Genomic DNA, 17,739 nt, shown 5'->3' with positions numbered 1-17,739 from the left:
TCACAGCCTCAGATCTCAAAGACCCCACCTTGCCACTGCCTCTTTCCCCTTTATGTCCCTCCCTACCACAGTAAGAAACCTAACCCTCCGTCTGTTCCTTCTTCCTGCAGGCACAGCTGGGCTCTACCAAGGGGCGAACGGACTGACCAACACAGCCGGATTCGGGACAGTGCACCAGGTACATGCCGCTCCCTGCCAGTTCTCTCCTCAGCATTTCCTTAGATAGCCCCCTCTGATCAAGGCACCAGAGAGCCCACTCATATGCACAATGCCCACCAAAAACCCGACCTCTTGGTCTTTGGGTTCAGAGGCTACAAGATCCAGGCTGTGCCAAAGGCCACTGGAAAGATCTCACTGGACTTCCAAGGCATCATGGTGATGTGTGTTCATCCTGACCTGAGCCCCAGACCCCACAACCTGTGAGTCTGGACCATGAGTGCAAAGATGTGTGCTCTGCCCAGACCCTGAGCCTTGCAGGATGCACGCACATCTGCTCCCTCTGCATCCAAAAAGCCAAAGGCTGCACTCACAGTAGCTGCTTCATAAATGCTCACTAAACCAGACCAGGGCCACCCCACAAAGATAAGGGCTGGCTACCGTGGTGATGCCTTGGTTTCTTTACAGAGTCAATTTGAGAACTAACTAACGGGTGGACAGGAACTCTGGGTTATGTCAAAACAAACAATTAACATGCTTTCAGTCTAGTGTTCAAACAAAACTACCCCCAGGCTAGATGGGCTTTTAACACATTTAAGCTTTTTTTTTTTTTTGGTACCGGGGATCAAACTCGGATCCTTGCACTTGCGCAACAGGCAGCAAAACCACTGAGCTAAATCCCCGACCCAACACATTTAAATATAAGGAGGCACTAGTTCTTCTTCAGTGAGCTGAAGAATCTGAATAACTAAAACTTGGAAAATGCAGAAATTGTTATTTTCATATATTTCCAGTGATCTACATGCATCGACAGAAATACTTCTAAGCACAACAGTACTTTTTTTTTTGAGACAGTCTCACTATGTAGTTCAGGCTGGCCTTGAATTCACTATGTAGCTTAGGCCAGCTTGGAACTTGCTATGTAGCTCAGGCTGGCCTTGAACTCAAGGTGATCCTCCTGCCTCTGCCTCCCAAGTGCTGGGATTACAGGCATGCGCCACCACACCTGGCAAAATGGTACTTTTTAAGGTGCAATTCATATCCTTGGGCACTTATCCATTTCACCATACAAACATATCAAAAACACAGACTGTCCAGAAATCCTGGCTCACTGGATCTGGGCCGAGGCCAGGGTGCCAAACTGCCAGTGCATTCTGCAGAGTGGAGCCGTGCTGGTTTACAGGATGGCAGGATTTTTTGCAGCGATTACTCTTCAGGGGAGAGCCAGAATGTCTGGCCAGTTTAAGCAAGGCTTGATGGAAGGTGCCCGGCATCCATTGGATTGGTCTGATAGTCCCTCATAGAAGGTTCCAGACCTTCCTGGTCTCCTGGGGATGTGTGGTCTTCATTGCTCCATCTGTTCAGTATCTAGTGAGTTACTGTATGTGCCAGGTCCTGGGGACACAACAGTAACCAGGACACCCTCAAAGCCATACCTTCACTCTTTGGGGCCACCTGCTAACCTCCAGCAAAGAGTAAACAGGAAGTGCTGGAGAACTAAGCCTTCTGGGAGACCTGGCAAGACAGCTGATGTGTAAGCACCCTTGGAGAGGCAAGTCTGAGATGGGCGTTGTACACATCTCAGCTGTTCCCCGTGCCAGCGTCCCTGCTTACCCACTGGAGAAGCCACCTCAGGCAGAGCTGTCTTGCCTTCCTCCCTCGGCGGCCTCAGTTCCCTCTCCCCTCCTGCTGTCTCCTTCACTTTCCAGATACACTCCTGCACTTGAGTCCCTGTCTCTGCCTGCTGCTGGGAAGACCAAACTGTAGGCAGCACCTGCCCTGGGAGTTTTTATTCTAATGGGGGAGAGGGATGGAGGGCCTGGGTCATGGGGCCCCAGCCCAGACAGGCTTCCTCACTCATATTCTTGGGGGATTTTGTTGTTTTTTTCTCTTCCCAGGACTATCCTTCCTACCCTGGCTTCCCTCAGAGCCAGTACCCCCAGTATTACAGCTCGTCCTACAACCCTCCTTACGTCCCCGCCAGCAGCATCTGCCCTTCGCCCCTCTCCACATCTACCTTTGTCCTCCAAGAGGCACCCCACAGCATCCCCAGCCAGACCTCTGAGCCGCTGGCCGGTACGTATTTCTTATTTAATTTTTTATATTTATTACTGCATGTTTGCAGTACATGATTGTATTCATTGTGGGGAGTTGGTACAATACATTACCCATCTTAAATACTTTTACTTTCCTTCCCCTCGCCTCCCTCCATCTCTTGGCCCCTTGACATTTGCAAAAGGTCTGTCTCCTTGTTCCCTATTTTTCCTCTTTTATTTGGCTCTTTAAATTTCTCCTTTGGGTTTATCATATAAGAGACCCCGAGTTCCAAGCCACTGGCTGGTATATATGTGCGGTCACCTTTGCTAGGCAGTCATGGCTGGGGTCTGAGCTCCTGCACAAGGAAGGAAAGGATCTGAACATAGGTTTCACCTGGAGTGAACTGCTTCCCCAGGGGCTGAATGCATCCCCCACGTGTGCACTGACTTCTCTCTGTCTCTGTGTGTCTGCGCGCGCACGTGTGTGTGTGTGTGTGTGTGATTGCATTCATGTTTAAAAGAAAAAGGTTTTACCTAAAAATTCTCATTTCTGGCTTCTCTTGCAAGATCCTGCCACTCTAGCCACATCCCAAGGAACAAAACTACTGATACTAAATCCATTTACCCCATTTAGAAAGGACACACAGGATTCCACATCCCACCAGCTCACCTCAAGTTCATGAGCTGCCCAGCCCATGTAGGCCTTGGAGTTTGTGAGCCCTGGTCCAAAAGGAAAGGAAGCTCATTTTAAATGCTCCTCTGTTATGTGTCAAGCACATACCTCTGAGGTCTCCTTTAATGACTTATTTTATACTTACTAACAAATAATTTTCAGCACCTACTGTTTTCCAAGTACCCCTCAGTTTCAAATAATCACACAAATGTATTTTCACAAACATCTGTGATAAGGAAAGCCATAATTCTCAGGAAGGCAGGTTTTCCATTACACACCACCTTTTTCCAAGATCGAAATGCTAAGTAACTTGCTACGAACTGGTGGCACCGGGCTTGAACCTGGGCCTGTTAGACTCTGTAACCAGTGCTCATGCTGCTCACTGGCCATGCACAGTTGAGAATATGTCATCTGCACTTCACCAAGGACAGAAGGCCTTTTTGATTCTCTAAGAGGGGTTCAGATATTGTGACTTGGGGCCTCAGGAATTCCAGGCTCCTTCACCCAATCCTTAAGTGTGTCCATTTCTCACAGCTCAATCTTCAGAAACCCATTCCCCACCCCACATATTAGCCAGGACTGTTTGGCTTCAGAAGATAGAAAATCTAGTTTAAGCAAAAGAAGAAGTCAGAGGAGAAAAAGAGGGGAAGGAAAAAAGGAAGAGGAGGAAGGAGAAGATGAAGAAGGAGGAGAAGGAAGAGAAAAAGGAAGAGGAAGAATTATTTATAGGTGCATGTAACCAAGATGCACATGGGTCAGTCTAGGCCCAAGACCTCAGTCTCTCTTCCTTCCGGCTCTGTGGTCTCCTGGGCTCATGTCCCTCTCCAGTAGGCTCCTCCCCTCGGATGGCCAGGATGGTGACCAGACACGAAGGACTCAGTCCTCCCCCGAATCCACCCCTGCAGAGGGACTTCTTCCTGACACTTCCTCCAAGCACCCCGCATGCTCCCCTTGGCCCAGCTTGGGTCACTGCCCATCCCTGAACCATCTCTGCAGCCAGCGGAGTGGAAGGCAGGGATGGAACAGCACACAGGTCTCGCCCACAGCTGGAGCTGGAGTTGGGGCCACTCCATCCAAACCTCATGGACTAGAGATGAAGGAAAGGGCAAGTCCCCAAAGAAGCCTAAGCACCGTAACCAGGTGACAGAAGAGACACCAGGTTAACAAAAACAAGAGAGGCTCACAGCCACGCAACGATTCACACCCGGATGGCAAGCAGCTCATGCTGTAGAGCCCATGTCCTGGCCCCTCTGCAGTCACAGACCTCGGTAGGTACCGCCTGTGCAACTGACTCCCCATCCTGTGGAGCCGCCCGTTCCCTCTGCAGACCCACAAGGCACATGGCTTCTCTCTTATGAGATGCTGTGTGCTTGTCAAAAGTACATCACATGGCAGCAGTGACCAGAATATGCAGATGCAAAGTGGTGTCGCTGAGACTTGTTCATTTGTCTTCTTTTCTGGCATCAACTAACACCCTGCGGCTTTGTGGAAGCTAAACTGGCCTAATGGGGCCTAGATGTCCATTCAGTTTATTGGCCAATGGTTAGAAAAAGAACAATAGGTAAGACCCACTTCTTTTGCTCCTACAGTTCTTGGTGTGGCTACTGATTCCATTGAGAGGGGGTGTTTTTGATTTGATGACAAACGGAGACGCCATGGCCGTGCATTTTTAAGTCAACTTTTGAGAAAGTTTAGGGTTTAAGCATTGACTTTGGTCATTGTGACTCCAATCCAGAGTATTTATGAGCACACAGGACATATTTAACAACTTGTAAATTGCTTTCTTTGAAGAATATGAAGTCTACCAAAACTTTCTTCATAATCCTGAATCATCTTTGGCCAACTTGCTTTTCAGAATATAGCTTCTGCAGACTGGATTCAGAAAAGGAGAAGAACAAAAACCTCCTGAGAAAGTAGGGCAGAACAGAGCTGTGAGCAGGAGCACTTTGAGTAGCACCCGTAACCCAAGGGTGAACAGGCCTCCAAAGACCTCCTTCCAGGAATGCGGGTTATGTGCCAAGGTCATCTTTGCTCCCATCAGGAACAGGCATAAGGGCTCATTGTGTCTCTTTGAAATGTTTCTTTATTATTTCCCCCTGTTCTTCATTTATCCCTTGGTCTAAGGGCCAACCATAGGTGGTCGAGATGGCTTTTACTGGATGTCTAATAAAATCTAGAGACATAAATAATTGTCTGTTCTAACAGAGGTCTCTGGCCTCTTTCCCCCAGTGTCTGTTATAAGGGAAGAGCATGTGTGTGCAGCACACACACATACACATGCACACTTATGCCCACTTTTAAAGTTTCCCATAAAAAGTCCACTTTTGAAGTGATCCTGGATATTGTCGAGTGAGCACTTCCAAGCTGCAGAGGCTGGCGTGGTACATGTGCACTAAGACAGGCAGAGCCCTCACACTATGCGTCGGCTGGAGAGGGGATCTTGATGCTGTCCTCACTCACCCCGATGCCCCTCACAGGATGCTGCATTGACAAATACCAGCATCAGCATGAGTCCCCAGTGTGCAGATGACAGCAGGGCAGTTTGCTGGCACAGAGGGCCAACTCTGAACATCTTTCATCGCTCAAGAGAAAAAAACACCAGTAGTCACTGCTTAAGACTTTGCTCTTTTTTGCATGTTTAAGTGTATGCAAGTTCCCTGAAAAGAAGCTGGAGGATTTTTTAAAACTTTTTAGATCATCTCCCTCAGCCAGCAGAAGGAGAATGTTTTAATCTCTCAAGAAGAACTTAGAAGACTCTTGCATACAATTGGGCAACATGTAACAAAATTAAAAATGCATGCACCCTTTAACCCAACTACTCTGCATCTAAGAATTTATAAACTTTTGTGAAGACACAAACACTTAGAAATAATATTTATGGTAGCATCATCATAGCAAGAGACAGGAACAACCTGGATATCCACTGGCAGGAGCCAGGTCAAATATATGATGGTGCCTCTGCCAGTGGGAGGCTATACAGCCATTAAAAAGAGTGATGCAGAGAGCCAGGGGTAGAACACAGTGATGGAAAAGCAAGAGGCACTGCTTCAAGTAAAAGATGAGCCTGCCCCTTACTTAAGTCTAGGTTGATACCTATATGTTATGCTTTAGATGGAGAGGGTCCCTCAAGGCCTTGTGTCCTTAAGAGGCATGGCTTTTGCAAGGTGATTGGATTGTGGGGCTGCTATAGCTGACTTCCTGTTAGGGGTAAAGCCTGGCCGGAAGAGGCTGGTCACTGGGTGCGTGACCTGGAAGGCTGTCTTCCTCCCAACTCCTCTCTGCTTCCTGGCCACCAAGATGTGACCAGCTTTCCCCTACTGTGCCCCTCTGCCATGCCATTTGTGCCTTGGAGCCAGGCCACCATGGACTGTACCAATGAGCCAAAACTTCTCTTAAGTTGTGGGTGTCAAGTATTGTGTCCCAGCAACGAGAAAGGGGCTAAGACACTGTACTATATTTGCATAGAAAATTTCTGGGAAAATGCAAAAGCAACAGCTAACAGTCATTTTCTCTGGAAGGGAAAACAGGATCTGGAATAAAAAGAAAAGACTACAGGTAACAGACTATAGGAAGCTCCACCCAACAGCAGAAAATACACATTCCTTTCAAGAACATGAGTGGGATATATCAAATGGGATATTTGCCAAGATGGACTCATTCTGGAGCATAAAACAAGTCTTAGTCCATTTAAAAGGATTCAAGACTCACAAAGTATGTTCTCTGACAACAGTGAAATTAAATGAGTAATAAATAACAGATATTTCTGGAAAATTCCCAATATTAGAAAACTAAATAACATACTTCTGCCTAACACATAGATCAAAGGAGAAATTAAATAGTACTTCAAACTGAGTGAAAATAAAACCATAACATACCAAAATTTATGGAATGTCATGAAAGTAGAACTTAAAGAGAAGTTTATAGCACTAAATGCCTAAGTTAAAAAAGAAGAAAGAATACGAACTAAAGACCTAATCTTCCACCCAACTCATCCCATAAGGCTAGCATTGTCCTGATACCAGAACCAGACAAAAACATTATATGAAAACTATGGGCCAATATGCCAATATGTATAGATACAAAATTTCTAAGGAAAAAAAAATTTCTAAGGAAGATGGTAGCAAATTAAGCCCAAAAACATATTTAAAAGGCTAATACATCACAACCAAGTGGGGATCACCCCAGGGATGCAAAGTTGGTTTAAAATTGGAAATTCAATTTATATTATTCTCAGTATTAACCAATTGCAGATTATATCAATAAATACCCAAAAAAAGTATTTAAAAAGTCCATCATCTGTTCCCAAACTCCAAACTAAGAGCAGAAGGTAAAGGAGAACTTCTTTTATTAGAAAATCACATGTTGTGGACTAAATATTTGGCCTCTACCACTTCCCAATGAATGAATCATAAATGAAGCTCTAATCATCAATGTGATGCTACGGGGCGGGGGGGGGGGTAGGTCATGAGGGTGACACCCTGGAGAATGGGATTAGTGCCTTTATTAGAAGAGAAGGCAGAAATGATCTCCATCTGCCATGCAATGATATAGCAAGAACACATCTGCTGACAAGCCAAAAAGAGAGCCCTTGCCAGAAACTGGATCAACTGGCACCTTGATCTCAGACTTTCAGCCTCTGGAACCATGAAAAATAAACTGCTATCATTTAAGCACGCAGTCTGTGGTATTTTTATTACAGAAGACCAAATAGCTACCAAAAACCCACAACCATCCCCAAGATCAAAACTAAGACAAAGAGGTCCACTTTTACCACTTCTATTACATTGTTCTAGAGGCTCTAGCTAGTACAATAAGACAAGAAAAAGAAACTAAAAGCATCTGTGTTTAAAAAGAATACTGCATGATCTCACTCGTATAGAGACTCTAAAAAATGTGGAATCCATAGGGCAGAGTGGAATGGTGTTTACCTGAGGGTGAGGTGGGGGGCCCCAGGAAAATGTCAGTCAAAAGATAAAATATTTCAGTTTAATAGGAGGAATAAATTGCAATATGGTAACTATAGTTAATAGCAATGTATTGAATACTTGATATTGCTAAAAAGTAGGTTAATTTTTAAATTTTTTAGTACAGGTTTGCTGTACATGACAGTTACATTCATCATGAGGAGCTGGCACATGTACATAACACATCTTCAGTCTTTTTCTAACCCTTCCCTTCGCTTCGCTCCCTCCATCTCTTGGTCCTCTTCCCATTTGCTGAAGATCCATCTCCCTGTTTCCTATTATCTCTCCTTTATTTAGCTCTTTAAATTATTTATACCTTGGGTTTCTCATATAAGAGAAACCATGTGATAGTTAAGCTAATGTGTCTGATTTATTTCACTTAACATTATAGTCTACTAGTTTACATCCTCACCAACAATGTAAAAGGATTTTTCCCCCAAAGAAGAAAGTAGATTTTATGTGTTCTTACCACAAAAACAGATAAGTATATGAAGTAACAGATATGTTAAAGTGATTTTAGTTGCTCCAGTATACATATATATCAGAACATCATGTTATACACTCAAATATATAATTTTTATTGGTCAGTTTTTTTAAAATCTTCATTATCTGTCTTAACCGTTCAACAGGGTTGATGAAGACTGCAAAAACTATGTGCTTTGCAAGTTATTAAGTGATGTGCATTTATAAATAATGGCTATGAAAATATATTTAAGAACTCACTTTAACTTAGGTAATTAAATATAATTCTTTTCACCTAAGAATATAATTAGGTAGGGCCAGGGATTTAGCTCTGTGGTTCCACCACCTGCCTCGTAAGTGCAAGGTCCCGAGTTTGAGCCCCGGTACCAAAAAAAAAATAAAAGAATATACTTAGATTGACTTAATCTTTTGGTGGTTCTTTTTTTGTTTATTTGTTTTTCTTTTTTTTTTTTTTTATTTTTGCAGTAAGAGGGATCGAACCCAGAGCCTCACATATAGTAGGCATCCCATCTACCACTGAGCTAGATCCCCAACCCCCTCAAATCTTTTATATAACAAAAAACCCAAACTTTCATGAAATAAAATGACCTGACCACCTGTGTAGAAAATCTCATGGAGTTCACAAAAAAGCCACTAAAACTAAAAAGTTCTAAAAGCCAAGGTGTTGTGGAGCATTAGATGAATATATAAAACTCCTATGTCCATGTACTAGCAACAAACAGTGGGAAATAGAATATATTTAAATGCCATTTACAATAGCATCAAAACATATGAAATATATAAGGTTAAATTTGACAGAAGAGGTAGAAGATTTACACTCCATGAAAACTGCCAACTGAAGTTGGAAAAGGCATTAATAACTGGAGATGTTCACAGGTCACAAAGGGATGAGCTCTTGATACACACAACCAGGACAGAATCTCAACACAATTGTGCTGACCAGAGCAGACAGACATCTCGCTGAGGCTTTGCCCCTTTTGAAAATATTTGCCTGGACTTTAACAAAGGGCACCAAATGATCTCTAAGTCCCACTACCCTTAAATGACCAAGTGGATCAGGGTGGACCTCGGTGCGTTGTTGTCCAGCCTCTGCGAGTCGAGGAGAAATTCTTTCTCCCGAAGAGAGTGTCTGCCGGCTCACTGCTTGGGAATGGTGAGCTCTAAACGGCTGGAAAGTTGGAGAATGCTTAGCCATCCTGACAACTCAGAAATCACATCTCTTCTTATTATGTCCTTAGCCTGCTGAGAAGTTTCATAGATATTAAATAAATACAGTTGAATCCCTCGGGTTTGGGGGGGAAATAGTCCTTCCAGCAGAGGAAAAAGAAGCTGTCCTTTGCCAAGTACTTTTAGACAAAGGCATTTCCCCGCCAACGATCCCCAAACTGGAGATTACGACAGGAGAGGTGGCGGCTGTGGGATACACTTGGGAGCTAAAACAAGCAATTGGAAAGTAAGAAAGTGGGATTGGATGCCCTCGAAGCCTCCTGCTGGCTCACAGTTTTGTCACTCTTCAGTGACAAGGACAGAACCAAATGTGGCACTAATTTATTTGTAGGACATAGCAGGCAAATCCAGTCACCTTACTAAGCCTCATTAGCTAAACAAAGATGGTAATGTAATAAAAATCCATCTATTTAAGCCAGGTGTGGTGGCGCATGTTGTAAATCTAGCACTGGGGAGGCCGAGGCAGAAGGATCACTAAAAGTTCAAGGCCAGCCTAACTACACAGCCAGACCCTGTCTAGAAAATAGAGAAATAAAAATCCACGCATTTAAATTTATGTGCTTAAAGAACAGCACAACTTCAGTGAGGGCATTGGGATCAGAACAGGGAGAATGCAGTTCTGCTCCCATGGGGGAGTTAGGCAATTGTCCAAGGACACCAGGATGTGTCCCCCGCTGTCTGCTTTACAAACATGTGTTGGACGATGCAAGATCATGAACAAGTGTTCTGACTGAGCAACTGAAGGGCAGTTTCAATTCCATGATCTTGGTCTTGGGCCTCCCTTCTAGAGTTAGACAAGGCTGGTGTCACACCTTAGACGGAGCTCGTGTGACAGTTCCTAGAAGCAGAGCTTCTGATTTGTCCCCTGTTCCCTTTCATGCTCCAGGTGACTACAACACACACAATGGACCCTCCACACCAGCCAAAGAGGGGGACACAGACAGGCCACATCGGGCCCCCGACGGGAAGCTCCGGGGCAGGTCAAAGAGGAGCAGCGACCCGTCCCCAGCAGGCGACAATGAGATCGAGGTGATTAATCCCAAGGGCCTGTGTTGATTGGTGAACTCTGTGTGTGGTCCAAGCAAGGGGCACGGGCAGAGCTGTTCACAAAGCCTGGTCACCAGGAAAGGACCACTGGAAGGGAAAGCTGGGAAGAGTCAGGCTGGTCACACTGGAGCACTGTTGAGAAACCAGGATAGAAGAGTCAGCCCTGGAGCCAGGAGGGATGGTGCATCTCAAAGCTTGGCAGTATCAGCATCCTCAGGGGGCTTCTGGCCCCGCTCAGGGCCTCTAACTCAGCAGATTCAGTGCAAGGCGTCACAATTCCCCATGGGATGCTGACATCCTGGGTTGGAGTCTACACCCTGAGAGTCCCTGGTAAAGAAAATGACAGGCAGAGCCCTTCAGCCGAGTTAGGTTCTTACCCCTGGTAACATGGCAGAGTCCCCATGATGCTTTGTAAAGTGCAGATGCCCCTGCCCCAAGTGAAAATCCTCTGGTGTAATTTTAAAAGTTAAACTTACCTCCCTGGAGGCAGCCCAAATCCTTTCTATGGTTCTAGCATCTCAGGCAGTGGACTTCAGACTGGTGCATACCAGAATCACCTGCAGAACTTGGAGAACCATCCATTCTCAAGCTGCACCCCAGACCCAATCAGACCTGCTGAAGGTGGGGCCTAGACACCCACATTTTTAAAGCTCCCTGGTCATTCCAGTGTGCAGCCCAGGCCGAGAACCAGTGGACTGATGGATGCTGTAATGTTTGTTATAAAAAAGCAAATGAAGGATGGCTGGTAAGACACTGAAATTTCCCCCCAAAGCAGCCTTCATGGGGGAGGATACTAGTGGGGACATATGCATAATGGATGCCCAAAAAGATATAATTGACCATTATCTATCAAGGGAAGAAAGTGAGCAAATTCACAGGTTTGTACTTCTTCATAAAAAAAGGAGTCATATGTTGGCTAGGATGTTCCTCGGTACAGATAGCATTGGCCAACCCTAGGTCAAAGCCAGGCAGTTCAGATGTATCTTCATCCGACTCGTAGTCCTATACAGTTTGTGCAGCAGCTACAAAAGTGAGCCACAAGCTCAAATATGTGAAGAAATACCATCTTCATCATTGCCTCACAGTCAATGTTATTTTGACTCCGAGTTCCCACTGTACCAGGGTGGTAAGAAATTCCATCTCATTGCCATCGTTTCTCCCATTCCAAACTTTCACGAGGATCTCAGAGTTCAAACGATCTCAGAAACCAGAAGAGCTTCAACAGTCCAGTGCGGCTGCCTTTCCCAAGGTCAGAGCCCACAGCGGTCAGTGAAAGTCCGGCCACTTGCTGATTTCCATGCCCCACACCAGCTGAAAACCAAACAGAACTTCCTGGGAGGAAGGACAGGTTAGAAGGAAGCACCAAAGGCAGTGCTGAGGAATGTAGGGACCCTTTAAGGTGCCTGCCTAGCCAAAGAGCAAGCCATTGTATATCCTAGGGCCACTTTGCTCAGTGTCAGTTTCAAGGGGACAGCCTCCCATGGGCCTGGCTTGGGTCCTGTGCTTACCCCTTGATTGAAAGCTCAGCTGAGACAGCCCACAGCCCACAGGAGGGGAAAAAACCAGGATGCTCTTATCAGAAGACCAGAGACAGATGCTGGGGGATAGATGTCCACTATTGAGGCACTTGGTATTTAGCTAACATTCACTAGAACAGCTGCAGGTATCTTTGGTGGCTGCTGTCTGCACTGTTATCCTAATAGGTATTACGCACTTCAAACATCAAACTTGTCCCCTATGATTAGTCAACCTGCTAAAGTTCACCAGCCACCTTTACTACCCCAGGGCTCTTCCACAGAGCAAGTGTTCCTACTGCTCTGAGGACCATTCTCAGACCAAGGTACTCTGCTCTTGCTTCCCTTGTTTTGGAGTTTGTTTGTTTGTTTGTTTGTTTCAAGGTTTGGGTTCTTTAAAACAACATACAGTCTCACTATCCAGGCCAGCTTCAAACTCCTGGGCTCAAGCAATCTTCCTACCTCAGCCCGCCAAGTAGTTGGGACTATAAACTTGCATCACCAAACCCACCCTCGTTCTTAAAGCTCCTTCTTTCCCAAATCAAGGAGACCCTGCACAATCCCTTCTGTGGGCTGAGGCTTTTGCAAAAGGCTGAAAGAAATCAACTGGCTTTGGGTTGTTGTCTTTGCTCTCTGCTCTCCCACATTCCTGAGGGTTTCTCCCAGTGTGGTGTTGCAGAGCTGTAGAAAACTCAGAGAGCAACACATACATTAATATTTTCTCCAAAAACAAAAAATGTACTAGCCTAACAGGGCTCCTGCTCCTGGTAGGGGACAGTGGGACTGGAGAGACATTTTTCCATGAAGCTGGGAAGGAGGCAGGAGTGTTGTGGCATGGAAGTTGGAGATTATAGGGCGCTATTATTCTGGAAACATCTGCTTCTAAGTCCCAGAGTAAGTACCCCTGGGCGAGAATAATTGGAAAGGTGTGAGCTGTCCTACTCTTCTGGACTTAATGTCAGCAGGGCGGGTTTGCCTGGGTCACACCTCTTAAGTCTTGGCAGTTTTGTTAATGACCGAAACCCATGAGAGAGAAATTATGTCAAAGTGGAAAGGAGGAAAATTCTGAGTGTGTATTAGTTAAAATCCTTCAGCTGCAGGTGCCAGAAACCAACCGAAGCTTGCTTAAGTGAAAAAGCAGAAATTAGTCTACGGATCCAGAGACCCTCTTAGAGCTCGAGGGCAGGATGCAAGAGAGCGTCAACCAGGCACTGGCAACAGCCAGGGAGACCAGGCCAGGAAACGCGTTTATTCCCTCCCTCCCCACACACTGCCAAGAGGGAAGGGGCTGGAGCCCCTGGTCCCCGGCACAGCTTTCCGCGGAGCCTCCCGACCCTGCCCACTCCCGGCACAAACCAGAACCATTTTTGGCCCTCCATTCTTCTCTCTTTATGATTTGGATTCTCTTTCCTTCAGATCATATGGCCAAACTGGGTCACCAGCGGCACCCAAAGATAATGACTTTCTTTCGAAGACCCAATTTTAACTTCCCCCCAGAAAAGGTCTTTGACCCTCTAGGGTTAGGAACCCACTTGGGTTCAAACTGTGGCAGCCTAGAAGGGCCACCTCCAGAAGGGCGCCAGGAATGTGCCCCTAATAGTCAGGGCTCGGGGCGGGGGTTAGGGTGGGAGGAGAAAGGCAAAACTTCTTCTTCGGAGGGGATATAATGGATAAATGAATGGGCCCTGCCCTAAAATCTGAAAACACTCACTGCTTTTCTTAGCCCTTAACTAAAATTTCTAAGTTACACTGATTCAGCTCATGTAGTTCAGATAAACTAAAGCAGCATATTGAACTGCAAACGGACTCCTGAAAAGCAGTGATTTCCAAATGTTTTTTACCAAGACCCCATAATGAGAAGTACATTTAATGTCATGACCTAGCACATCCACGCACATAAATATAACTGGACCAAAAAAAATTCGTGAATCAATATTCATTTCTACTAATTGCTTCAAAAACCTCTGTACTAGAGAACCTGAGATGCTAATGTGCGTTTTTCATTCTAGTTACTCCTCTTTCCTTTTAAAAGCATGTCAAATGCCATTGTGCAAATATAATCATTGGCCTCCGAGAGTTTTAAAAGGGGGCGCGTTCACAGTGGCAGACTAAGTAGGTGTATTTGCCTCCTTTTCAGCACCAGCCACAGAGATTAAAAAAGAAAAAAAGCTCCTTTGTTCTTAAAAATAATGATCACCAGGAAAATGAGGGAAACCAACAGTATGAAAAATAGTCCCAAAAAATGGGGCAAATGAGAGATGAAGTAATTTAGAAAACAGAAAAGAACTTAGAAAAAATCTGATTGGTCTTCTTGTAAAAATTCAAGGAGATTTTGCATTTATAAAATAAGTGGAAGCTATTGGGAAAAGAATATTCAAAAGAAAAAACAGTTATGAATAATTTTTAAATGGAGAAACAGGCTAGAAGAGAAAGTTTAATAATTACCCAGAACACAGATCAAAAAGACAAAATTATAGAAAATATTGTTTAAAAGGAGAAGCAATGGGCCGGGGATTTAGCTCAGCGGTGCTGCCGCCTGACTCGCAAGCACAAGATCCTGAGTTTGATCCCCAGTTCCACAAAAAATAAATAAATAAATAAAATAATAAAAATAAATAAAAGGAGAAGCAATATCAATCCAAAAGGCTTAATTTAACTGTTAGAAATTCCAGAAAGAGAAAACAATAAAATGGGTAAATAAAATATAATATTTAAAGATGAAATTAAAAAATTTTCAAAGCTGTAGAAAGATGCAAGTCATTAGACTGAAAATGCTCAAGTGGTCAACAGCGTGAATGAAAAGAAAGACCACACCTATGATACCACACCACAAGATATATTCTCCTGGGACTTAAGGATACCAGGTAAGAAGGAAAGACCCTTCTTGGAAAAGAAGCCAAAACTGCAAGGACTAAGGATCAGTGAAACATCAGATTTTTCCTCAGTGACCCACAAATCCACTAGAAGATAATGGGAGAATTCTTTCAAAGATCTAGAGGACATTGTTTTCCAACTGGAATTCTGTACCCAAAGAAATATGAAGAAAATAAAGTTAGCACATATGCAAGAATTCAGGGAGATTGCTTTTCATGCACCCAGTCACAAACACCAGATTAAGGATACACTCAGGTAAAATAAAAAAAAAATTTAAAAAAAAGGAATGAGGGAGAGAGAGACTTGGAATCCAGGTAGGAGTAGAGCCAGCTCAGAAATGCAGCGGAGGGCAGCCTCTCCATGGAGCATTCTATCACGGAGGATACATATCCCTGGTACAGACAGTGTGACTAAATCTGAGACTGGAATGAAAGCACTTTTGCTAAACAAGAAAAAAATAAAAGCAATTAATAAACTCCAACAAAAACAAAAAGTTATACCTGCCGAGTGTGATTCATTGATGACTACACAGAGATATGGCATTATTTTGATCAGGACAGAGTGTGACTGAAGGAACACCTATGACCTTAGAGGCAGGGGCATTCTCCTTGAGGGGGTCTGGGGCTGTGAAGTTGGACGCATGGAGGAGAAAGTGAAAGGTTAGCAAGTTTGGCTCTTCGGCGAATGATCACAAGTTGTAAATATTTTTTAACTAATGACCCACCATTAAAATCAACATGTAGACAGAGCACAGAAGTTTTAATTATAGTTACAAAACAAAACCAAACATGCAAACTAGGCTATCCCTACTGACTGGACAGAAGTAAAGTTGAAGCCAGTAGATATCAGAGAGAGCAGGAGGAAGGGGAGAGGAAGGGGGCCAGGATCTATATCCTGGGTTTACTATTTCAGCCCAGAGAGAATTCCAAAGCTGATGGAATGGGTAATAAAGGAGTTCACGTGTGTGAAAAATGTAAGGTACCTGAGAAACAAGGGAGGCTCCCATGGCTAAGCCCTCATCATTCAGAAAGCCCAGTCAAAAGATACTGTCAAGTTGCTGGCAAATCAATGAGTAAAGGTATTCGTGTGTTCTTTAGAATTCGGGAGGTAATTGCCAGATTTGCTAAAAACAGAAATGCCCAGAAAAAGTTGGGCTTATGGTAAGCAGCAAATTAAAATGGTAGTATTTCATGTTGTCAGATGAGTTATATGGTTTTTGTTGTTGTTTTTGGCCTGCATGCCTCCTTTTTTGAGTTTTTATGTAGAAGGCAAGAACAGGCTTCTTGGTTCTGGCATCTGTTGGGTTGATAGGAGCCCAAAAATTGGCCATGAGAATGCACTTTCCATAGATGAGGTTGGATGGGGATTCACAAGGCATTCGTGAGTCACGTGTTTTATAACTTACAGACAATGTGCTTCAAGACTTCTCTTCCTCCAAAGAATTAATTTCTGCAGACATTAAGTCAGATGCAAGCGAGCCCATTTGTCTCCATTCTCTCCCTCTCTTTCGTCACAGCGTGTGTTCGTGTGGGACTTGGATGAGACAATAATTATTTTTCACTCCTTACTCACGGGGACTTTTGCATCCAGATACGGGAAGGTAAGAATCGATTTTGTATCTCTCTCTTTTCCTTGTTTTTCAACATGACTGTTGATCCAGCCAGTTGGTCCTAGGGATTGTGGTGGCAGATTATGAGGCAGCTTCTCGAGAAAAAGCTGCCCCTTTGGATCATGCCAGGTTTGAAAACGCCTATGGAATTTTCCTTTGACATGTGAAAATTTAATTAGCTTCCCCTTCTATGGTCTCCCATGCCTTTTCTTCCAACATGTGAAGCAACCACCATGTACTTGGTAGCATATAAACCTATCATTTTCAGTGGTCTCTTGCCCAAGAGAGCAAGGATGCCCTGCAGCAGTAATGCTGGCTACAAAATGAAGGAAAGTGGTTTTCTTCTTCCTTGTTATCTTAGCATCCACAGCAAATGATTTCAACTTCCTTCCCATTTTTCTGGGACCAGGGGGAGGTATTGTTGACTCCAACATGGGTCTTAGTGATAGCTTTGCAAATTATGTTGGGGAACAATTCAGTTAGAATTCTGGGCTACAGACCAGGCTGATTTAGGGTGAATGGAAGAGACTTAATACCACCATAAGAGTCCAGTCATGAACTGAGTTGCTAAAACCGAAACCTTGCCGAGTCTCGGAATTTCATCCTAAAGACTCCTTAACAGACCACAGGTGGACACCCTAGACATCTGCTGTCTCCTTAGGGGGATGCATGGGGGCAGAGGGTGGCACTTAAGAGGACAGCCTAGTGATCATCTGCTCAGAGGTGAGTGACCCATAGGCAGCTGCTTCCACATCCGGGTGGGAACCCTGAGACTTGCCAGCGCCTGGAAAATATTTTTGTTTCTGTTTAGAGACCAGAACTATGATTTGACGTCACCTCATGGCTTTTCCAGCTGCTTGTGGTTTTTATGGGGGTCATAACAAGCTGGATGTGTAATTACCAAGATAGATTTATTGTCTGCCATTTCATTGTAAAGGATATAAAAATGGTGTTGGTGGTGCAGAAATTTCTCGCCGTGTAGGAATGCCATTAATGTGTCTAGCAGTGGTGCAGGAACCCCCGCATGCATGTTCGGGCTGTGCGTGGCTTAGGTGATGGTGGCAGAGGTGAGAGCCGTGCAGACTCCAGAGTAGGCACAGTAGCTATCGCCCCCAGGTGGGCTTCTCCAGGGGCCACCCCGGTGCACTAAATCAAG

The 17,739-nt window shown here is 44.6% G+C and overlaps 1 protein-coding gene across 3 annotated transcripts in view; it reads left to right on the top strand.

The window, feature by feature from the left end:
- Eya2 (EYA transcriptional coactivator and phosphatase 2) overlaps positions 1-17,739 on the top strand; it is a 230,915-nt gene that overhangs the window by 155,830 nt on the left and 57,346 nt on the right. For all 3 annotated transcript variants that reach the window (XM_004858102.3, XM_021239042.2, XM_013077191.3), the window contains 4 exons: positions 111-178; positions 2,055-2,232; positions 10,426-10,568; positions 16,491-16,574. In XM_004858102.3, coding sequence (XP_004858159.2) covers positions 111-178; positions 2,055-2,232; positions 10,426-10,568; positions 16,491-16,574 — 473 coding nt within the window. The remainder of the gene's footprint in view (positions 1-110; positions 179-2,054; positions 2,233-10,425; positions 10,569-16,490; positions 16,575-17,739) is intronic.

The sequence above is a fragment of the Heterocephalus glaber genome, unplaced genomic scaffold, assembly GCF_053883595.1.
Source record: "Heterocephalus glaber isolate CG9 unplaced genomic scaffold, H.glaber_assembly_v1.0 deba00001673, whole genome shotgun sequence".
In the NCBI taxonomy this organism is placed as follows: domain Eukaryota; kingdom Metazoa; phylum Chordata; class Mammalia; order Rodentia; family Bathyergidae; genus Heterocephalus; species Heterocephalus glaber.
The sequence above is the reverse complement of the archived record's forward strand: the minus strand, read 5'-3'. Positions and strand labels throughout refer to the sequence as shown.